This window comes from Pagrus pagrus, assembly GCF_965226575.1.
Source record: "Pagrus pagrus genome assembly, chromosome: 22".
Lineage (NCBI taxonomy): Eukaryota > Metazoa > Chordata > Actinopteri > Spariformes > Sparidae > Pagrus > Pagrus pagrus.
Window position 1 is genome coordinate 5,957,090 of NC_140204.1, and position 24,884 is coordinate 5,981,973.

The 24,884-nt window shown below is 44.4% G+C and overlaps 1 protein-coding gene across 1 annotated transcript; it reads left to right on the forward strand.

The window, feature by feature from the left end:
* On the forward strand, window positions 1–24,081 carry htr2cl1 (5-hydroxytryptamine (serotonin) receptor 2C, G protein-coupled-like 1). Its single transcript, XM_084344922.1, has 6 exons — window positions 1–1,049; window positions 11,694–11,894; window positions 19,020–19,183; window positions 19,291–19,444; window positions 21,078–21,313; window positions 22,173–24,081. Exons 1-6 carry the CDS (start codon window positions 635–637, stop codon window positions 22,743–22,745), a joined length of 1,743 nt encoding a protein of 580 aa, XP_084201048.1. The 5' UTR covers window positions 1–634; the 3' UTR covers window positions 22,746–24,081.
* Window positions 24,082–24,884: the final 803 nt, after the last annotated feature.

Sequence of the window (24,884 nt, forward strand, 5' to 3'; positions counted from 1 at the left end):
CTGTTCATCCGCTCTGACCTGAAAGACGTAAAGCCTCTCGCAACACCTTGGAAACATCCCATGAACAGCAGATGGTCATCAGCTGGATGCAGATACTTGAACTGATCGATCGGCAAACGAGCTGGTGAAGATCTGCGACGGGAGCAGGAAGCAACCATGGATTTCAGCGAGCCAGTTTTAAACTCTCAATCGAAAACTCTTAAACTCCATCTTCCATCGAGAGGTGGATGTGACTGAACACCACGAAGCATCGCAGGACGTTTCTGGCTCATTGCACACCTTTAGTACTCGTCGCCAATGACTTATTGGCAAGAAATGGGAGATTCGAACTTCAGGGAACAATTGGAGGCTGTTTGCAGCTAGCAAGACTTTACTGGAATATTATCAAGAGCACTTGTAGCTAGTTCCCCCCAACCCCCTCTTCCCTCTCACTCCCGATCCCCAGAGTTTCTTCCTCCCTGTTTTTCCCCTTCCCCAGATCCTGTTTCCATCGATCGACAAACTTCAAAACTCTTCAGATAAGTCTGTCTCAATGCTGAGCACATCTCTCTCTCCACCTTCTTCTTCCCTCTGAAGAAGGTGAATTAAAAACTCCCTCTGTCAACCACCGATAGGGTGAGGGTCTCTCTTTGGGATGGGAGGCCCAGCGAGAGCTCTTCTTGGCGGGTTCAGCACCACCACCTCTTCCCTAGAGGTTGGAAGTCGGATGGCTTGGCCAAGCAACAACCCCCTGGACCTCAACCAATCCCTGTCATGGGGGATAGGGCTTGTAGGCAGCGGTGGAGGTGCGGCAGCCATGAGCGCAGGGCTGGACAATTTCACCCAGGAGTCCGTCACCAGGGCGGTGATGAAGGAGAAAAACTGGCCGGCGCTGCTCATACTCGTCATCATCGCGCTGACGATCGGTGGCAACATCCTGGTGATCCTGGCGGTGTCGCTGGAGAAGAAGCTCCAGAACGCCACCAACTTCTTCCTGAGGTCACTGGCCGTGGCGGACATGCTCGTGGGCATCCTGGTCATGCCGATCTCCCTCATCAACATCCTCTATGGTGAGTTTCGACAACCCACAAAGAAAATGTGCTCTGGTTGACATGTAAGATAGAAAATGATAATTTATAGCAGGGAACGCTGTTGTTTGGGATGAAAATGTAGCTTGATATCTGTATATATCTGTTTGCAGATATTATATTCATGGAGGCAAGAATGTCAACTTCATAGCATTTTCATAGCAATCATCTAATTGTTGTACTGTTTGTCTCAATAAAAGGAAAAGTCAGGGGATCACCAAAGTTACTAGGATTCATCCTCTGGAGACACTCAGTGTTTATGCACCAAATCTCATGTCAATCAATGTAGTAGATGTTCAACTGCTTAACAGAATAAGTGAAAACTTTGACCTGGTTGATCACTCAGATCTTTAGGATTTATCGTCTTCCATGCCATTTTTACCAATCTCTAGAGCCATGTCGCTAAGAATTCAATAGTAACTTCTTTCTGAAGGACCCCATATCTACTGAAATGATCCTTTTTTGTTATGAGGGTGAACTGGCTCTCTTTAAATGTATGATTTCTAGCTGTAAAGTCAAAGAAAGGTGCAAAAAAGTTTTAAAACTTTCTGTTCCTGGGTTTGCTCTATGTTAGAAACAAGTTTTAGTCAGACAAAGATATCCAGTATTTAGTTGACCATGAAATCTGAACAATTACAACGATAACTTCTCTTTCCAAAAGTCCCAAATTCTACTGAAATATTTTTCTGGTTTGCCAAAGAAAGGCTACAATGGTTTGGAGTTTGTCTACATCAGTCTCGGACGTCTGATTGGCTGATCATCTGCTCAATATAAAAGCAGATGCTCCAATGTGCAAACAAAGCTCGTATTGATTTTGTTCTTTACATCTTCTTACTTTAATCATGAAAAGACAGATACATGCCGATAAATCTCACCCGGCATTTAAACAATCTTCGCTGAAGGTTTCTACCCCCTGATCCTCGGGGCCCCACCCGCCCACTCAACAGCTGTTGCCATCACACTGTGTGACACGGGCCCTGTCATTACTTCAAAACATTTTACAGTGCAATTATTGAAATAATTATTGCTTCTCTCAGACATTGCACACTGCGATATTGCAAGTGTTTCCAGAGCCGGAGGATGCCAACTTGATGATTGCAATATCATGTCAGCGATCAACTGCTGTTCTTGCTTACAATATCCCTGCCAGGATCCTGCATGAACGCCCCCACATTAGTTTAATCGGATGTTGGGTTGTTTTATGGTGGGATGTGTTATTGAATATCTTTTCCAATGTTGAGTAAAAACATTGAATTAAAGGAAAGGCTGTCTTCCTCTAACATTTGCAGCCAGCTCTCTGCATTTACACCACAAAGGAGAAGTCCATTCCTCACTGCGTACCTGGAAATGTCACCATCACAGAGCTGATCATACAGCTGATAGTAAGTGAGAGCTGGCCTTTTGCGGTTTTCAGTGCAGTAATCCTTGTCTATGCCCACTTTTCTTACTTCTAAGAACTCAGAGCAGTTTCTCATTATTGTATCCAGGGTTTGGGCCCATTTTTAAAAGCGTTCTGATCCACTTATTGGGATGTTGAAAGAAAATAAGACATCCCAGCATCGCAATAAGCTCAGAGCGATAACGTGTGGATTAGATTTGCCCTGAAATGCTGAAGGATCTTGAGATTGTTAAGCTGTCTTGGCTGACTCTCTCACCAAGGTGGTGGTTCCCATTTTGACAAAAGGTGGACAGAAGATTGTGCTGAAATTATCAGAGTATCACACTGCTCACACTCCCCAGCAAAGTTTCATCCAGGGTGATGGAAAGGAGGCTCCGACCGATTGCAGCTCTTCAGCCTTGGTAGTTTGTTGGGGTGGTGATGGGAGTCCTGTCAGGGGTACTGCGGGAGTATGGATACCAAGGTCATTGGTAGTTTGCCCCTTGTCTCTGATCCTGTTTGTGATATTCATGGACAGGATCTCAAGGTGCCCCCGTGGTGAGGAGGACGTCCAGTTTGGGGAGTGCCTCACCTTTTTGCAGATGACCCGATTCTGTTCTCTTCATCGGACCGGGACCTTTAGCATGCATTGAGAGTAGTTCCTCAAAGTCTGAGGTTGTGGTTTTCTGCCAGAAAATGGTGGATCACTGCCTCTGGGTTGAGGTGAGTTGCTGCCCCAAGCAAAGCAGTTAAAGCTTCTCAGGGTCCCATTCACAAGTGACGGTAAAATGGATTGCGGATACGAGCCGACGAATTGAGTTTCCTCTGTAGGCTGGCTGGGCTCTTCCTTTGAGATAGGAAGAGGAGCTCGAACGCTGGAGGCAGCTCGCAGTAGATCTGCTGCTCCTTAATGTTGAACAGAGCCAGCTGAGGTGGTCTGGACTTATGATGAGGATTATGAAGAGGATTTTTGGCACATCCATCTAGGAGGAGACCCCCGGGTGGGTCCAGACCTCGCTGGAGGGATTATGTATCTCATCTGGTCAGGGAACGCTTCGGGATCCTTAAGGAGGAGCTGGGAAGTATTGCTGGGGTGAGGGATGAATACCCTGCTTAGCCAGCTACTATCACAACCCAGTCCCAGAGAAGCAAAAGATGGATGGATAATTATAGCCACCCCCGCACTCATTACACACCCCTGTTGCAAAATGATTCTTGAATCTTAAACAAACTATTAAAAGCTTATCTATCTATACAGGGCTCCATTATTCGTGTCAAAGATGTGAAAAAATCTCATTTATTTTCAGCCTTAATCACATATGTAGTTAATTTGATGCAACATTTGTCTAAATCCCTTCAGACTGCACAGGAGTGAGGTGTGAGGACGTGACGGCAGAGGATGACAGAGCACATGTCGTCCCAGTCCGCTGACAGCCGAGTCGGGCCAAATATGAATACGTTGCTGTGAAGAAATTTGAAAAAATAGATGTTTAAGCTCGGTCGGTGCTGAATTATTCATATCAGGTTGTTGTGTGTCTGACGTTGACGTTAATGCGAAGCCTTCTCGTTTATCAGCCGCTGTCACGTGTGGTCATTATGTGTCACATTTATATTAACTGCCTTTGAGTGCAAACTGCGATGGCGTATTAGCCAAAGAGGAGGAGGGTAACGTGTGCCATCTCAGCAGTGTGACAGCGGGGGAAGACAGATTCAGGAAAAGACAGCATAGATGGCATCTTGACAGTCTTCACTTGGAGTTTTAGAGAGTTTTGTGCACATTACAGTGTTTTCACCACCCAGGATAAATATATAAATATATAAATATTATTTTAAAGTTGATCAAGACAGATATATTTTCCATGGACTTCTTCCTTAAAGTGAACATCATATTAACCTGCTAGCAAGCATGAATAAACGCAGCAGTAAACACAACTTCCTTTCGGCTTTGTGGCATGCAGCCGCTGATCCATCGACATGTATTGACATGACTGCGCTGAGAGTGGAGGGATAACACGCGAATCAGGGATGAGGAGGTGAATTAGGTCAAAAGGTTGAAGTGGGGATCAATGAGAGGTCGAGAACTCAGCAGTCAGCATCATTAATCTGAGGTCAAACAAAGGACGTACAAATAATTTCAAAACAGATGTGAGGACAGGGCGTAAAGGCTGAAGAAAGGCTCGATCATGGAGGACGTGGTGAGCTGTTTTGAGCTCGTCACCTGTTTCTATTTTCATTCCTGTTGCTCGCTTTGAAAGAGCGTCATGGATGAGGATCGTGGATTAAAGATGTTTAAATGAGGAGTTACTCATACAGAGGTGATGTCACCAGGGAGCTGAACGTGTCTGGCAAGAAAACACACCAACTCTTTGTTTCTGTTGACGATACTGTGTCATTTCATTTCCAGCAGAGAAACATCGAAATATCTCAGTATAATAAGGGGGAGAGTAGGAAGAGAGGCTGCCTGAGCAGTCTCAGCCATCTTCTACCTGAGTTATTGAAAGTAGAATAGGAAAACAGAAGAATAAATTGAAAATTAAATTAGATTAAAAAGAAAAGAAGGCATTAAAAGTCAGGCCTGTGACTAACAAGTAAACAATAATAATGCTGCAACAAATCCTAGTTTAAAAAAAACGTAGTTGTGGGTCTACACGTCCCCTCCCTTGTGTCTCGTCTTGTCTTTTCTATCCAAACTCGCTCCGTCCACGTCTCCGCTCTGTAGCCGTTATCCTTCACGAATACTAAACGGGACGGGGCCGGACTGATTGCTGCTTAATGGACTAGTATGGTCAACGGACACACTAACTGTCTGTTAGCTCTGCTGCTGATTGCTGCTGCGTTAATCAATGTTGCACTCAAACAAACACACTGACAAGTCTGTCTTTTTCTTTCTCTGCTGCACACACACATGCACACACACACACACACACACACACTGAGGCAGATAGAGTCCGTCTGTCAGTCATACACACACCAGCAGAAGATCACCCGACCTCTGCAAACACATACGAGCGGAGTCTGGATCTATACCGGCAGTGTTGGCCATCACACGGGTACTTGATTGCATTGATCCCCACGGCTGGCTGAGTGATAGACCAGACACACACACACACACACACACACACACACACACACACAGACAAGTCACTGAATGTTCTCACACGACGACGATGAATCATTAACGATACGATGGTGATGATGATGACGATGATTATGATGATGATGATCATGATAGAAGCTGATGTGGATGGTAATTTAACTACTTTTATCCACACACACACACACACACACACACAGTCGTCTGCCTGCACACACACAGCTTTTGATCAGTATATTTAAACCTCTTTAATAGAAATTATGACAATTAACTTCAATCGGTGGACGCTTTTAGCTTTAAATCGTGTTTTTTTCCGATGAATCTGTGTAAATGCCGCAGCTCCAGTCGACCTCAGCTGGGTTCACGCACCCCTGGCGTGTTGTCCACCGTCGGACAACACGCATGACCTCATTGTGTCATGTGTAGCATGTAAATGGCTGGAAATATCTGGCAGGAGCAGATTGTGCGATAGTGGGGGGGGAGAAGAAGTCCTGCAGAAGTCAAACACGGGGGAAGCGTTCATCTAATTCTGCCATAAAAACACCAAGTCCTCTGGAGGACGGATGAACAACACAGAAGCTGCGACATACATATTTATATACATGGATTTAAAAAACAAAAATGTAAATCTTTCAGCCTCGAGACGTTTTCTGCTCCAGTTCAATAGCAACCCGTCTATCGGTGGCGTGTCTTCTGTCTCATCTGACGTCCTCCGTTCATTCAAAGTGCGATCTTACCTTAAATGAAGACGGACACGCAAACATTAAGGGTCGTTTGGCTCGTTTCCTTACTCGGCTCGGTGATATAAGTGATGAATAAAACACTGATAATATACGAAGTGGGGAATTCACAAGCGTGTGACATAAACAAAAGAAAAATGCATCGCAGAATAAATCTCACACATCCATGAGGCTTTACAGGAATCAGGTGTCATCATCAGGAGACGGATGGCGAGGACGGAGGAGCGGTGACGAACATGAGAGGCGAGAGAAGCGGCGGACGACGGAGATGAGATCTTACGGACTCAATTAAGATGGGGATAGATCGCAAACACACACACGGGAACACACAGCCTAGAAGTATGTGACCGTCGGGGCCAACGCAATCAAAACCAGGCGCTGGAGGCCGTCCTCAGCGTGGAGGTCAAATTGGAAACTGGCAAAACACACGTGTACAAAAACATACACGCACATCGATGTCGGACTTCCTCCTCCCCGGCAGTGGATTAACACGAAATGTGTCGTCTCTGCTGTGATGAATTGGAAAGAGGAAAACCAGCTCGTCACGAAGCGTGATGTGAAATCCGACGCGGGGCACGACGATGGCTCGCTGACACTTTACCCTCGAACAATATGAGAACAGAACGGACCCAGACTCATTAAACTTCAAAGGAGACACCTTTTTAATTGGAAAAATGTAATTAGAAGCTCTGAGGTTAATAATCCTGCAAGTGTTACTTAGTGTGCTCTGCCTATTTGCATTCATGTCTAATCCAGTATCAATATCCAGTGCCAGTACAGGAAGTAGTGTGCCCTTATATAGTGTTGATTATGAAAAATGATTCAAACCAGTAACAGAATAATTTCCAATGAGCCAATCAACTAATCCTTAACTCTTTTATTATTCGATTTAGCACAAAACATCAGACTTTATGAGCTCTTTGCATAATTGTGTCCAAAGTAACTAACTGTCAGATGAATGTAATAGAGTAAATACAGTGTTTCTCTCTGAAATGTGGAAGCAGGAATTGCATGAGAAGAAGAGACTCAAGTAAACTACAACGACTTCGAATGATTTTTCACTCGAGTACGGTGCCTTGAGTAAATGTGCTTGATCTAACCACGACCTTTCCCTCATCTTATCCAAGTGTTCACATGCCTGAACTAGAGTCTATTGATCAAAACCACAACCTTTCCTTTAGCTCGCGCCGCAGATATTGTCGAAAGGTCATTTTAAAAAGACAGTGGTGGAAAGTGCTTGTACTCGAGTGATAAATGTAATGAAACTCATGAGAAAGTCCGTTTTTTTGGTAAGTTTCTCTTGAGTGTTTAGTGAAGACTATCCAAAGGCAGTCTCAGATCTGTATCACCTGAAATGACATTAAAAGAGCCTTTCCAGCCCGAAGTTCAAACCTTTTTTCTCAACTTCACAGCTCCTGTAGCTACCGCGCTCCGGCTTCATAGGGCAGAAAACACATAAATAATTAATACAAGTAAACACTCACACATCCTACATCTTAAAGACACATGTACCATGAGCAGATATCTGGTAAAGCTCACCAGAACAGCGGCGTGACAGCTTCTACGTGACCTCAAGAGCATTTGCTGTCGATACGTGTCACTATTATGTCTCACAAGCAGTGATATAATCCGCCTAATTGATGCGACCGAGCGCCGAGCTGGTCTTTATGAGCTGCTCTCGGAAGCGAAGGCGACATCAAGCTAAACTCGAGCATGCACTTCAATCGCTAAACCCTCCTTGAGTAACACCTGATTATGTTTGTATGCTTGAATCTTGTATAATCTCCCTGCATTAGACCTTCACCGGCACACCGCTTCAGCACGATACGAAGGAAGCGAAATGCCGCTTTATGATTGAGGGTTTAAGTAATTTATAAACAGTGTTTAGCTGCAGCGGACCTCAGTCTCCCAGTGTATTCACCAGGAAATCCAGCGCACCCGCGAGCCAGCTGAGTAACACCTTGTGTGTGTGTGTGTGTGTGTGTGTGTGTGTGTGTGTGTGTGTGTGTGTGTGTGTGTGTCATGCAGTGCCCCCAATAAGTGTTTGACCTCTAGAAAGTTATGCAAGCTGCCTCCCACTCAGCGCACACACACACACAAACAGGCGTGTGATTCACTCCACATGCATCACATACACGCTGCTCGTCCTGTCCGGCGAATCAGAGATGAAATTAAGGAGTGCACGTGTGTGTGTGTGTGTGTGTGTGTGTGTGTGTGTGTGCGCGCGTGTTTGGCCGCAGGTCTCGTCCTCTGTGAAGAAAGGACTGTTCATATAAATAGCTGCAGGCGGAGAAAGACACAGCGAGGCCGAGTTCGCAGTACGTACCGCGTTCAGAAAGCTGACACAGCTGGAAATAAAAGAGGGCGGAGGTGCGCAGGAGCACCATCAGTGTCTCTGGATGTTCTTCTTCAGTTGCATATTACATTTTTTTTATTTTTGCTAATATTACAGACAGGAAAACCTTCAGGGAACAAACAAACTGTACATTTCTTAGAAGGAAGAGAAAAGATCTGTTTACAGGAAGATTGTCTTGCCGAGCGTAAAGAAATGTTGACTAACTAAACTTCCAACCGCAAAGAGATTCAGTGAGAGTTGAACACACTGAGACATTTTGTAATTTTTGCCTCGAGGGGCGTCTCTTTCAAGACAAAGCATAAGACATTTGCCATTTTTCAGCTGCCCAGTGGCGGCCGGCTATGGATAGAAAGAGTAAAATGCAGAGCCAGACCTTTGGAGGAATAAACACCCGGTCACTCAGCGTTTGATTCTTCTTTACAAACTGAGCTTGAAGTCATTGTTAAACCTTATTCGGCAGGTGTAAGAAAAAAAATTCAAAAACTGTTGGCCAGCTCTGGAGGAATAACATCGGATTCTCAGAGACGTATACCGAGATCACTTTTCTGGACTTATCCTCACTCCTGTTTATCAACCTGACTGCAGCAGCAATCCACGGCGGGGTCCTCCATTGTCGACTGCTGAGTGGAGCTGGAAAAGAAATGTACTTAACTTCATGAATGTAACGTTAGAGAGAGGAGAGGGGGGGAAAGAAAAGCAAGAAATGGAGTCTGGTGATTGCAGAGCTCAGTGAGAGTTGACCTGAATGCAAACACAGACGCACTCGCTTACGGCTAATGTACAGTAAAGTAACAACCACCGACATAAATTTAGTATTATGGCAGAGTTTGTGGGTTTCTTCGAGGATCTCTTCAACTTCAACATGCTTCAATATGCTATAACATGGCTCTTATCCCCAGTGTAGCTTGGCTGCTAGTGGTGCCAGGATATCATTTTCGCCTGCTAAGCAACCAGCTCACCGATCAAGCTAATTAATTTTACCCCCGTTTAAGCAAAATTTAACTCATTGATTCAATTTTTCTCTGCCAATTTGCTCCCTGCTGTATTTCTGTTACTTACCTCAGCTGCTGTGTTGGCGTCCAAGGCAACACACCGGCCCACTGCTGAGATAATGGAGACTAATTTCATTCCCCGTGACCCAAACTGTTCACCCCGCAGAGCGCCGAGCCAAGATACTGGCTCACGACCAGCATCACAGGGTTTCACACTGTTGCTTGCTGTGACCTCTGACTTCCCTGTGGTGCGGGACAAAGAAGACGGATTTCAGCCTCGGGGATCGACGGAGCATCGCTGAAATAACGACTAGTCATTGTTAGCGTGTCTGACGCTGGCCTGCTGGGAGTTGAATAACCATTTGAGTTGCGGTTAATGAACCGTTACGTCAGAGATGGAGGCTGTCCGAGGGACAGGGACGAAAAGTATAAAGGATGCCAGCTGATTTGTGCAGATGGTTTTCTTGCATGTAGGGCAGCTTATATATGGCACTCGGTCCTGTTTCCCGTACTGAAAGGGCACCCCCTGGCACTTTGGGCCATGTGTCATGCTTTATCTATCAAGAGGGCACTTTTGCAGCATCTTTTTTGCCTGTAATCATGCATGAACCTCGAATCTTTGTCATGAGGCCCTTCATCTTCTCTGAATATTTTTTGTTCATATACTGTTTAACGAAGTCTTCAATGAAATGGATCGTGGCTGCAATATTAATCTGTCAGAGTTATCTTAATAATTAGCCTTAATCGACATTGTTATTCATTAATTCCTTTGTGTTGTATCCCTGTCATTATCTTGCCAGCGTTTTATTTATCTAAGTATCAGCAGGCTGCAATCGAACCTTGAGTCTACAAAGCCAGCACCACTCACTTCACACAAACACACACACAAGCCTTCAGGCACAGCAGAGCTTTATGCTCTTATTTTTCATCCCTCCGTATGTCCCTGCGTTAATCCACCGCTTATTGGCCCCGCTCAGAAACATATAAATGACAATGTCGGTATCCAAACCGGAGCTCTCCCTGCCGGAAACATTCGTAGGCAACCCAATTATCTAATCCTGACCTTTCCACTCCAGCTGTAGCACTGACCACGAATCCAATCATCTCATAATAATCAGGGTAATACTTGTAAACCATGTAAATGCTGTAGTTAAACTATTGCGTTCACCTGATTCCTCATGGGACGTGGGGAGTTTAGTGCGCTGTGCCTCGATGTGTCTGATTTAATTAAAGTTCAGTCAGCCTCTGCCTGCTGCATCTTAAGCCGTCATACTCCGCTGACCCTGATGACATTCACTCAGCCCGGCCCCTCAGCTCAGATTGAACAGATTTACATCGCTGCTCTCAAAGACAACTGTGTATCAACAGCAGAAGAAGAGAATAAACTGACGGCAAAGCATCATTTTTATCCGTCTGTCATTTGAGAGTAAACCGTCCAGTAATCTTTGAAGTGAATGAAACCGTCATTTTCACACTTAAAGGACAATAAAACCTCAACACTGCGTAACATACCCGCCAATCCCCAGACTAAATGTTGGCATTGTACGTTTCAGTTTTCATTTTTATGTCGGGACAACTCTGTTCTTAAGGTCTTGTTGGGTTTAGGCACAAACACCACTTGGTTAGGGTCGGGAGCAGATCATGTTTTGTGGCTTGTTGGCACAAACACGACTGGAAATTTTCCTGACGTCTCCTTAGAAATATGTTTATTGTCGCCACAAAGACAGGTGGTAAACATCCAGACATCTTATTAAAAATAACCTCATTTTGTTGCCACAAACATGGCTGGAAAATGTCGGGACATCTTCTTTAAAATACTGTGTTTGGTCGACACAAATATTGCTGGAAAATGTCCTCAAGTCTCCATAAAATATCCAGTTTTGTTGCCACAGAGAAAGGTGGAAAATGTTGTGACAGCTCTTTAAAATACCTGGTTTTATTGGTTGTAACGTGATCTTCAAGTGGTCTGCTGCCATCTCATAACTGTCAGCTCATATACACGTAACCTGAACATACTGTGATACGTATTGCTGGACTGCTAACGCTCTCCACTCTCTTTCCTCCAGACTACGCCTGGCCTCTCCCCAGCGCTCTGTGTCCGATCTGGATCTACCTGGACGTGTTGTTCTCCACCGCCTCCATCATGCACCTGTGCGCCATCTCCCTGGACCGATACGTCGCCATCCGCAACCCCATAGAGCACAGCCGCTTCAACTCCAGAACCAAAGCCATGATGAAGATCGCCGCGGTCTGGACCATATCTATAGGTCAGGATGCACGATACGCATATTTTACAGTTTAACGTTTGAAAGTTTGCCTCCTATAGTTTTAAAGATACCCAACAAATGACATATTAAAGGGCCAGTTCACCTAAATAAACAGAAGACATATTTTTTCTACACGCTGCTTCACTTCTATGATAACTTCACCTGAGGGACTGATCACGACGTTAAAAGCAGGCGTGGACAGTTTCAACTGTACTTTTTAAACATGTTTAGCGCCACGTGAATCCATTATTCCTCCATTGTGTAGAGGCGAATTCAGCATTTGTGTTTTGGGTGACATTACCCTTTAACCTTTTGGAAAACCTCCCACGATGTATCTTGTTCTTCTGGTCATTTCTGATGCTGGATTTGTTACTGTTAATTTGTCGGTCCCCTTCAGGCCCAGACAGAGTTTCCAGATTGATGAGCGTTATTGCATTTAATGAGTTTTTGGGGATCCCCTGGCACTTTCTCCAAAGGTCCCAGCAGCGCAGCTACTGACTCCCCGAAACACTTGTTGACGCTCAGAGCGTCTGACGGCTTCTTGTCACAGTCGGGGCTGATTCGCATCACGCTCGCTGCACTTCTCATATTCGTCTTTAACAGAAACAGCTGTGTCATCAGGAAATGTAAGTGTTATTAGCAGTACGTGCAGGAGATCCTGCTCTCCCCTTTCTTCTACATCTCCCCTCGTTAGAGCAGTCTTTTCAGCTGTGTAATAGCCTGGAGTAATCGGTTTGTGTGTGTCTGTTTTGTCGAGCGGGGACTTCGAGCCTCCTTCTGAGGGAAAGTGTTGAGGGATCAGATGACTTTTAAAACTTTTCCTTTCAGACCTCCCTCTGTCTGTCTGACCTCCGGCTTCCGTTCATGTTGTTTCGTGCCCTTTAGGACCCAGGAGGGCCCGACACGTATTACAGCCACACACACACACACACACACACACACACACACACACACACAGATTGTCTGAGCGTATCCTTAGCTCCGACCTTACAGTACGTGCAGCTCTAAGTCATTACCCGCTTCAGATACAGTAGATTGGTAGAAGCTTCTTCCATAAAAAATGTACATTTACATCCTGAATGCGAGAGCTCGCTGCCCTCAGAGCTGATTGTTGCTGACATAGTGCAATTTACAAACGGAGAATAACCTTACATGTACATTTTGAGTGAGGGATTACCGTACAATAATCGCTAGAAGGATTAAAAAGTGACCGTTGAGTTGATTTTGTGGACTTTTTTCGAAATATCACAACTCTGACAAAATACACGTTCCTGTAATGGAGGACAAAAACTCATGACCACTTTATATCCAGCGTTAAGAAACACGAGTCATTTATTTATTTAAAGATCGAACTTGTTGTACAAAATAAAAAGAAAGATACATCACTGCACATGTAAATCCACACAAGACAAAGCGACAACTCATATTTACATTTATTGTTAGGCAGCGACCTCTAGTGGCCATTTTAAGGTACGATGGCGCAAAGGAGGAAGTCAGGTGACTTAATATAATGACTGTACATATGGAGGAGGTGTGTATATATATTAAAACTCCCCCCCTCGTCTGAGACCTGTAATTTTCCTTGCAACTTTAAACAAATATTTACAGCAGCTATCTCCTCTGAAGATCCGATCCTCCGTGTTGACCGAGAATAATAAATGTAGAGGACTTTATCTCAATGTTATCAGAAAACAAACTGTAAAAAATGTACACGGGAAAGCAAGAGGATCTTCCTTCTGATAGCCTCCTTATCTCTGTAAAAAGAACACATAGTCTTTAGATTAAAGCCGAACATCTTCCTCTTCCTCTGCAGCCAGCTGGAAACTCACTGGTTACTGCGACAGTAAAGACACTAACTATACTCCACAACCTTTCTGAATGCCTCTCGGTGACAGCAGATGTACAATAATGACATAAACATGTTGTGTTTTTCCTCTTTTCACATTCTTGTGTGGGTTGGTACATCCACTCCTAACGAAAAGCCGAGGTATTCTCCTCCTAAGTGCATTTCCTCCGACTGTTGTTGACTTGTTTTCGTCTTTAAAGCGGCCTTGACAGATGGCGATGATTGACACCTCGAGATACCAGGTAGAGTTGTACAAACATTCAATGCCGGCTGCTTTTAAATCGTAAGAAATCCCTGCACTCCTTCGTTTCCTTGACCCCCCTCGAGACGTTCTGCAGCGCAACGTTGGGCCATGATTGAGGTCTGAGAGGGTTTAGACCGATCAATGCTCGAGGATTAGCAAGGAAACTTCCGACAGAGGGTTGATTACATTTAAAAAGAGAGATTTTCTGACTCTTTTTATCTTCTCTGTCTCCCTTTTTCCACTCCACACCACTTAGATCTGATGTACCCACTCTCAGCGAAAGTGAAGCACCAATCGAGACACAAGTTTCGTAGAAGAGTCGTAATCGTGCACACATTACCATGTTTTTTACTGTTGTGCTGGAAATAATCTCAGTTTCTCCACCTTTCCACTAATTTATTCACACCTCTCCTCCGTGACCCAAATGGTTTTCAGAGTATGAAATCAATGAGGTGGATCGCCGTCTTCCTTTTAACCTCACCTGGCTGATCCAAAATAAGGAAAGCAGCAGATGGATGCGATTTTTTATTCACTTTGTGTTATGCACTTTAAAAACTTATCATCACAGCCTGCAGACGTCTGTATTAGTTCGTGAACATCTGTTAGCAGACCTTTGTAAAGCTGCAAAAGCGAAAGTAATGAAAATATGCAACTTTTCAAAGCATAAATAACACAAACTTCTTCTTACAAATGAAAAGTTTAATTCACAAACAATCACTGCTGCAGCCTTACCTGACCTGGTATGACCTGTAGCTTATGTTCACTAACATTAGCTAATTATAGCAAACTGTATCGCTGTGGCAATGTTGTACATTTACACATTTTTATATTGTTGTTTTTGAAATGTTCCCAGTAATTGTGAAATGTGACCACAGTCTGTACTGTGCAAAAGTTACGCAGTACTTTACAAGACAAATATGTTGGAGGTGCCAGACATTTGATCCATTTCCTGTCAGTAAGCAAGATAATCTATTGATCTCAAAGTAGAATTAATCGAGGTAAGATGATCACATCTGGACCAAAGATCTGGTGTGCAGTTTGATCACTTTTATTCCCACATGAAGCGAACGTGTCAGAGTGATTGAATTTGAGCTTCTTACCTGGGTGGAGGGGGTATTAAAACTTAAAATTAAAGACTCTCTCCCGCTTTATTAACAATTTATTTCGATTATAACCTTGACTTCGAAAAGAAACTGCAACAATCTCTCTTGATGATTAAAAAGGAGATAAAGATATTTTAATCTAATTTAAATCTTAAATTCATGGAAAAATTGACAATTAAACAATTCCTGATTGTTTGACTCCTGATTTAATCTGTAATAAAGTAAACATATTTACAACAACTATCTCCTCTCTAGATCACTTTCTATAGGAATTCATCTCAGTGTTATCAGCGCAGAAACAAAAAGAAAACACACTCACACAAGAAAAGCAAGAACAACAGTCTTCCTTTTGATGCATATCTCTGTGAAAAGTTGTTCTGCTGTGAAAGATAAAAATCTTACGAGCTTCACCGACAGATCAAGTTGATTGACGCCTCCGGGCGCCACATGTAGGTGTACAGTAGCTTTTACATCCGTCCGTCTTCCTCTGCGGTCCGTCACAACCGGCTGCCTTTGAATTATGAGAAATCCCCTGTTCTTCCCGTTGCCATTTCCTTGACCCCTCTGAAGGTTTTTTGCCCCGCTACATGCTGCTGTGATTGAGGTCTGCGAGGGCTTACAGCGATCAATGCTGAAGGATTAGCAGCAGAACATCTGACAGAAGATCCTGGCAGCCATGATCTCTGTAATAACACACTCTGGTTCGACGTGGAGGTTGTAGGTGCGGTACTACTACAGCTTACGTAACAAATCGTCGTTATGCAACCATTATGAACATGATAGTACCTGATTTTGTTGCGCCTCGCTTTAGATTTCTGAACGTTTCGCTGTTGAAATGGTTGAATACACCATCACATCAGTTTCACACAAAGGCTCTGCCAACAACAGGCTTATCACAGGGTCATGGAGCGTCTACCGAGACATATCACTGCCAAAAAACCTGCAAAGGAGCAAGTGAAAAAATTAAATGTGAGATTGAATCAATATAATCGGAAACTAAACGCACATATATTGAATATATGAGTGTATTTCTTTGACTTAGGGTTTGAATGTTGCATTAAATAATCATTTCAAACTATTTTAAACAGGTCGGATGTCTTGGAGACGAACAATGATTCCAGTTATCACCACACAACGTCTAATCTCACAATTTAAAAGAAGCCTTGAGGCTCTTAATCTGGCAACAGACACGTTTTTTGCTGTAATTTATCATTGTCTCCATTATGAAAGAAGAAACGGTTGTTCTGTGATGTTGGTCGTTACCACTGTTTGGTTTAGGTGCAAAAACCACTTGGTTAGGGTTAGGAAAAGATTTAGTTTTGGCTTGAAACATCTGGTTCTGCCACCACAAACACAACTGGAAAATGTGCTGATGTCTTCTAGCAAATATCAGGATTTGTTGCCAGAAAGACGGCAGCGAAATGTTCCAGTAGTCACTAAAATAAGTAGTTGAAACAGGAAGGGAACAGTAGCCTCTTACTTGGCAGTTGTCTTGTTTAGACGCTGGTTTTGTCGCCTCAAACAAGGCTGGAAAACTGCCCGATGCCTTGTTAAAAATATCTGGATTTGTTGTCACAAAGATGGCAGCAAAATGTGCAGACGGTCGCAACAATTACACATGAAACAGGAATCAAACAGAGGCCGTATCACCAGTTGCATCTACAGTAGGCGAGATTAAACTCTCCTCTTTCTCTAACTATTTCCATGATTCCCTCCATTACTTTTCTATAAGCTACGAAGCATAAGCATGCTTCATTTCCTCTATTCCCCAAGCTTAGCTGGAGTCTTCTCTTTGAGGTGTGCGGCGCTCACGGGGGAAACATTTTTCAGAGCAGCTCATACCCCGATGATTTTCCCCGATCTCCCTCAGCGGGTACAATAATCTTCCTCCAGCAGCAGCAGAGCCCTTTAGTCGAGCCAGGCTAGTGATCAGCCTCAGAGCGAGTGTGTGTCGGTCGTGCGCTTTGTGCATTTACAGAGTGGGCGAGCAGCTTTGGCTTCAGCAGATAACCGTCGTCACCCGAGGGAGCGGAAATCTGCTGAAGTTTGAGTTTTTAACAGCTCAGCGTGTTGTGCAACCTGTGTGTGAAAAGAGCCAAACTGAACTTGATGTTTCAGTCCCAGTGGCATCCGTCTTCTTGGACATCTCCAGAGGTCTTAACGGTGATATCTGCCGTCCCAGGTACACTCCCCTCGATTCTGTACCCTCTCGTCTTCATCTTACAGCCCAGTTGTTCTTTTCCTTTTAGTCCAGAACCAATTTCATGTAAATGTTTGTGGTGTTCGCCATCAATCCATCCATTTTCTTTGGTGTCCAGGGTAAGCAAGGACGTCTTTCTCTCCGGCATCGGTTTTTCAACTCCGTCACGTGTTCCCAGGCCAGGTGAGCTCTAATCTCTCCAGCAATGTTCTGGGTCGACCCGGGAATCTGTTACCTTCCGCTGCTCCAAGGTCCTGACCCCTCTCTCTTCGGCGCAGCGACCTCGATTTTGATTCGGAAATTTGATTTGATCTTTGAACTCAGTCTTTCTCGATCGATCGACTGGTAACTGGTAAATCGACACCTTTGCCCTCCAGTTTCGCTCCCTCGTCACCACAGCGGTCCGGTACAAGGCCTGTCTTACTGCTGTGGTGCTCACGGAGATTTAAAGTATTCAACAGCACCAACACTTTCTCCAATGACCTTTTAAACCTGTTCTATTTTAGCTTGTTTTTTCTATTTTCAACTTTAAATGTAATTTCATGCCCCAGTAAAAGCACTTTGCGTTGCCCTGTGTTTGAACTTGCCTTGCCTTTCCCAAACGATACTGCTAACATCTGTTTGTTATGAGGGGGTGTAACCATTCTGAAACTGAGGCTGGGACAGCAATGTCGAGTCCCGCAATGGATAAACGACTCGACTCGGACCACTGGACGGCCTCGTTAGTCGGAACAATTTGCACATCACGGATTATTTGGACGTTCGCAGAGAAAATGTTTACAATTAATGCAAACAAATTCATCCTCCCGGGCGCTGCGAGTGCACTCGATTGCAACGATTGCATTAGGAGAGCTGCCACGGCTCCTTAAATTGCGTTTTGACGTCCGCCTGGTCACCAGCTGTGAGATAGAAAATGATGTACCTTGGACCTAAATGAATTATGCCAGCCCACGCCGCGGACGGCTCAGAGAGGAGGCTGTCTCGACTTTGTCTGTGAAACGCTTTCTTGTTGCCAGGAGAGTCTCTTTTTCTCCTCAGTGTCTGAAACAGAGCCCGGGTCAGCCAGCGCTTTCAACCAGAAGCAGCTCTTTGAAAATGAGAAGCAGCACATTAGTCAGAGTTATTATCACGGGTCAGAAAAAATCAGCTCGACCCAGAAAGGCTTCGCTCTCACCTCGGTGTTTTGTTGGTCGATGCCCTCCACCAGCACCAAAGCAGCTATTATAACACCATGAACATCCATTACACATTGACTCTCTGATACTCTCAACAGCTTATTGATTCATAGCAGGTGTAGCGCTCGTTTTTCCATCTGTGTTGTTCTAACTACTCTAATGATGATAGAAAGAGGCTCTACAGGTCCACGAGCGAGCCCGATTTATAAAAAAATGGTGTATAATGAAGTCGTGATGTTTCAGAACCGACAAATGTGTTCAGGGCTGGTCGCGGGGAAATTATTTAGCAGCGCCCTTTGCGCTAAAATGATCATCCGTGTTGTTTTTTAAAAGTAATTTAACCATGAAATTAAGTGGAAACGGGTGTTTTCCCTCCGCTCTGATTCATGTTTTTGACCCTCGCAGTTCATGGTTAAATGGGTCCGTTTACAGACAGGAAATCACAGCAGTATTTTACAATAATCCTAAATGTGATCCGAAGTTAAGACGAGGTTTCAGAGGCGCCTGGACGACACCGACTCCTCTGACCCTCTCTCTCTCTCTGTGTCTCTGTCTAGGTGTATCGATGCCCATCCCAGTGATCGGCCTCCACAACGAGGACAAGGTCTTCGTCAACGGCAGCTGTGTCCTCAACGAGGAGCGCTTCGTGCTGATTGGCTCCTTCGTGGCCTTCTTCATCCCATTGGTCATCATGGTGGTGACGTACTGCCTCACCATACAGGTATTCTGGTCTCTGTGCGCCTCCCCTCATGTCCTTACTTTACCTTTCTTTTTGTTTATACTCTCACATCCTTCTTCTTTATTATCTTTGCTCCGTCTTGTCCCCAGGTGCTCCAGAGGCAGGCCACCGTCTTCCTGTACGAGGCAAAGACTTCCTCCCAGCAGCCTTTGCACACACCAGCAATGACGAATACATTACAACCCCCCGCCAGCACCTTCCACCTCCCTCAGAGCAACACACTTTCACCTTCAGACTCACAAGGTACAAACTGATCAGGTAGTTCAGCTGCTGAAATGTGGTTTATTTCAACAGAAGAGCTGTTTTTTTTTTTTAAATCAAGGACGAAAACAACATCAGTGGTTCGTTTTTACCCGTCTGTTGTGCCGTATGTTGGTACTTTGTCTTGTTTTTCCCTTTCTGGAGATTTTGATCCCTCGACAAACCTTAAAAATCCCTAAATGAAACCAACAGAAGCACAAAACAGATTGAAGCTGTTGCTGTTTTGGACTTGTGGGATGGTTGATTAAACTCTTGAGGTCCAAGTTGTTTTTTATTTTCATTTTAATAATGAATAATGACTCCACCACAGTCCTTCACCAACATTTTAGGTTGTCTTTTTCCATTTATCTCTATTTGGCTTCAAGTGACTGTCGACACTTTGGGCTGTACGACAAGAAGACTGGAACACAACAACGCCTGTCATTGAAAACAGGCAAAGCAAACAGGTTAATGGAGAAGCTAGTTTAGCTAACGCATTGTGTTTTAGCCTAACGATTGGTTAGCAACTGTAAGAAAACACAGCAAAGTAAAGGATTTCTCCAAACATTAGCGCTGTAGTCTTGCTAGCCTTTCCAAAAGCACAAAAACAAAAGTTTAAAACTGTTATTTTAACTGCTCTAGCATGTCCAGCTAACTAGCTTACCACCTAGGTCTACACTAGCTAGATAATTGAATGTGTAGTGCGTCTCCAATGTGTGGAAGCTAACAAGCTATATCAGTAGGCTAATGTTAGCAGCTCTGTTCTGGTACTTGGGTAACCAACAAGGGCATATTTAAGATTATATGGTTTTTGTTTCTAAAACAAAATGTGCTGGAGACATCAAAAGTCAGCTAGAGACAGTGTTTTCAGCAAACTAAGTAAGCTAACACTAGCTTCATTAGCTAGCCCCAACTAATGAAATCTGTTGGCAGCAGGCAAAAATCCACTGTCTTATGCTAGAAAAGAGAAACCTACTTTTGGTTTCTTCTGTCTTAAATTAAGGACTTATATTTATAAAAATTACTAAGAATTTCGAGTGGTAAATCTCTTAGCGTTGACTTAACATTAGCACAGCTTTACAGGCCCGAAACTGCAACTCAGGGGTCCAGGGCAAAGCATAAAGTCCAATCTCCTACACTTAATTGTCAAAAGTTGTGGATGAGGCAAAAAAGCAGATTATATATCATGTAACTCACCTGCAGTGTGCTGCATTATGGTCGTGCTGCTGAGCAGCTATCTTTCCGATCAGGTTGGACAGCACATGGACGGCTGGTTCCTGACTCCACGCTGAGCATTAGCATTTCCAGCAGACATGAAATTGCATGATGTGGCTCTTTTTACCCATTTTCCACCTCATCCTCTGGCACCCCAGACATAGAGGAAAGCGTGAGGAAATACTCTCCTCGTGTTTAACCTTTTCATACGTTGTCCTCCTGACAAAATGTCAGCAGTGTTGTGCTGCAGTGTTGAAACTGACACAGTTTCTCTGGTTGTTGTCCTAGTAATGGACACTTTACAGCTGACAGACTTCAGACAACTGATACATTGTGCATTTACACGCAACATATTTTCAGTTCATATATCATAAAATCAGATTTTCATGTTTCCTTGATGCCTCTTCCGCCCGTCCCGCAGAGTTAAAGCCCCCGCCTCCTCAGAGCAGACGAAACACCTTGAGCTGTCTGAAAGGAGCCGAGCCCAGCACACTGCTCAGCGCCTCCACACCAGACAGCATAAGCATCATCCCCAGCTCTGAGGTGGCGTCTCAGCTCAGCTCGCCGGCAGCGGGGCCATCGCGGAGCGACGCGTCGGGCTGCCACGGCCGACGGGGGATGATGCAGGCCATAAAGAACGAGAGGCGGGCCTCCAAGGTGAGACTGCAGAGTGGAGCTGAGTGCCTGTCGGCTGATTTAAAGCGCAGTCGTTGTGACGGCGCCAAGAACAGAGATAAACAGATGAATGCACCAAAACGTGTCCTCAGCTTCAAGTATCAATGAATGCTCTTTTTAATCATACTGACTTCCACAAAAAGCTGAACACACTGACTGTAAATAAAGACGGACGACATCACAGCTCTTTTTTTTGTACAGTGAGAGGAAGTGGAGATGCGTCATCCATCTTAATGTCCACCCTATTCCTAGTCCGTTTTCCATACTAGCAGGACGCTAATCCTCATTCTCAGAGCAATTAGAAGGTCGCATGATTAATTGTTGAAGGTTAGCGACTTTTTATTGTAAACAACCCAAAAATGCAAGGTTGTGGGCTTTAAACCCAAAACAATGAGCTTAAAGCTGCTAAACTAGATAGTGGGGTGTCTAAACGTTCATATTGAAGGCTTCTATCAATATTAAATGCTTTGTGTTTAGAGACATCATCCCGACATGTATTTCATTTAAGATACATTCTTCCGAGGAACTTCGAATGGTTAGAGGAGCTCATGTTATCGAATCCAACCAGACACTAACAACAACGTCAAAAAGCTGGAGTCGCAGGACGCTCAGCGGTGGCATTCAGATTCATGTTGGACGGAGGCTAGAGCTATCTTATAACCTAAATTAAAAATGTAAATCTCAGCAGAAGATGCACACTTGGTTATTAAGTTGGTTATTAAAAACATCAATCTATGTGTGTTGACCCCCTGAGAGAAAGGGCAGTTTAATTTTAAGTAAATAAAAGGAAGCATCTTCACTTCTTCTCTTCTTTTCCTTTTGCTCCCTCTTCTATCATCAGGTCCTGGGAATCGTCTTCTTCCTCTTCCTCATCATGTGGTGTCCCTTCTTCATCACCAACGTCACCTTCGTCCTGTGCCGCGGCTCCTGCAACGAGTCGCTGCTCCACGACCTCCTCAACGTCTTCGTGTGGGTGGGCTACATCTCCTCCGGGGTCAACCCTCTGGTCTACACCCTCTTCAATAAGACCTACAGGAGGGCGTTCTCCAGCTACATCAGGTGCCGGTACAAAGTGGGGGCCAACGCGGCCGGACAGAGTTGCAAAACCCTCCTGGTCCCCCCGCCGTGCCCGTCGCACGCCGTGACGCCACTTTTGATTGGCAGTCACGGCAAAGCAGGCATGGACCGCAATAGTAACTGTCGCAACGGCGGCAGGGGGGACAACGGGAGGCTGACGGTGGACCCGGAGGACATGACCGATGACGGGACACAAATCGGAGTAGCGTCGCAGAGCCTCTCCGAGTGCCACAATGCCGGCATGCTCTCAGAAACGGAGCCGGAGACGGAGGTGGAGCAGGAGCTGTCGCTCATCAGCTACAGCCCCGCCCCCAGAGAACACACAAGCAGCGTGTGATTGCGTGTTTTTTTTTTTGTCGTCGTTTCACGTCTTCTTTTTAACCTGCAGACGCTGGGCCGAGCGACGTTTTCGACGAGCTGGTGCTGGGAGCCAACGGCGTTTTTGTATCGGGTGCAAGAGGGTGCTTTTATTGTGAAAGGACTGTTCTCGGGTTGAGGAGCCTTATCACCACACTGAAGTGCACTACTTACACGTTAGAGAAAAGAAGGATGAAGTGATGATTTCTGGAGGGAGTTTTGGAACGAAAGCCGATATTTCAGACGTGGTTGTTTTTCCACGTGGTGTCGAAATGTCGGTTTTCAGACCGTAACTACAGAATAAAAGCGTTTGTTAAGCCGTTGCTCGTCAGTCACACAATGTGGGGAACCTCATCGGGGACAAAGTGGACAAGAGCCAGCGAGTTAAGAGCTTACTCTCATTGGTAACCTGGTATGAAGTCAAGCGGCCCTCAACGGAGTCCCACTGATGCAGGTTACGGAGTCGAGCGCCGACCAGCCGAGGTCACCCGGGGTCAAACCACGACGTCACGCCGCCTTCAGTCAGAATGCAGTCCGAGCTCTGGTTTTACGTGGATCCAGCCTCCACGCCAGGCGAAAAACCAAAAAACCAAATCTATTTTTGTGCCGGTCAAGCTTGACGACAACAGTCATAAAAATATACCTGAATGAACCTTTTTTCCAGCATGTATAATCAAACTGTCCAGCCGACAGAAAATGGGATTTTTTTCTCTCTCTCTCGAGGCTGCAGTCGAAAAAAGTTTCACTGAGAGGACCAAGATGAAGGAATGTACAACGACCACTGGTCTCTGGTGGACTCACAGTGCCATCTGGTGGTGGCACCACGCAGAGAGGTTGCTCCCCTTGGATCAGACACAAGGGGGTTCATAGAGCTAAAAAAAAACATGGCGCAGGCCTTTTGGTCCAACACAGCTGTCAGGCTCTGACCGATGCAAACACTCAACTTCTAATATGTTCAACGTAAGAAGGGATTCATCACTGATTCAGCCTCATCAAACAAAATCAAAACTCCACGATCTTCCTCAGCTGCGATCAAATCACTCTCAACTCTGACATTAACATCTGGCCAACCGGTAAATCATAAAGGATTTTAGGTTTTGAGTCAAATACAGGGGAGACACTACAGGTCAAAACACCATTTTCACTCGCTGCTCAGGTCAATTTAGAGATTTTTGGGCTATTTTGCTTCCACAAAAAACATCTGAACTTACACATTAAGGTGTTTATTTCAGTTCAGACTTACTTTACGATGTGTGCATTTCAATTAGACACCGTTTAATAAGCTCAGCCACTTGAGAAAAGGCATTTTAATTGTAGCTAAGTGGAATATAACTCATTATTTTAAACTCTTTCAAAAACGAGGACATTTCTAAGCGACCCCAAACTCATGAGCGCTCATGTACGTCCAGGAAATGTACACAATGAACACTGATTTTTATTGGATACCTTGATTTGCTTATTTAAACATAAAATATCAAAGAACTTGTACCCTATTCGCCATTTTTTGTTTAAAAGTGTTTGTATTTTATAAAAAAGAGGATTTGCGTCACTGTAAAAGAAAAAGATGAGTTCTGAATTTCATCTCAGACTCTGTAAAAGTCTGATTTTTTTAAGGTCAGTTGAGAGAATTTTCTGATTTGTCTGATTTTGCAAACACATATCTTCAAAATGAAATGAATGTTCTCACACTGTGAGCCAGAAATCTCGACTTCAGTAACACTTGCATTCACCAAACCTCCCCAAGTTTATTCCTTTATATATACTGAAGGTTTTTACAGAGGTTTTTCTTTCATTCACAAGCTGAGTTATACAACATTTTGTTCTTAAAAACACGATGAAAATGGGTTTTTCTCAAGTCTGTTGAGAGTATTTTCTTTACGGGGCCAGGGGTGAGGGGGAAAAGATGAGAGGAGGAAGTTATTTGTGGACTTTCAAGAAAAAAAGTCAAAATGTCGAGAATAAAGTTGACATTTCAAGATTAAAGTCGACCTTCTGAGACGACATCAGACATCGACTGCCTCAACAAAATGCCTTGTGGTGATGAATCGGTGAAACTACTTCAGAGTCCGCTTCAGTGATAAAGACATTATTTGTCTTTTAGCTCATAAACACAGCGTAG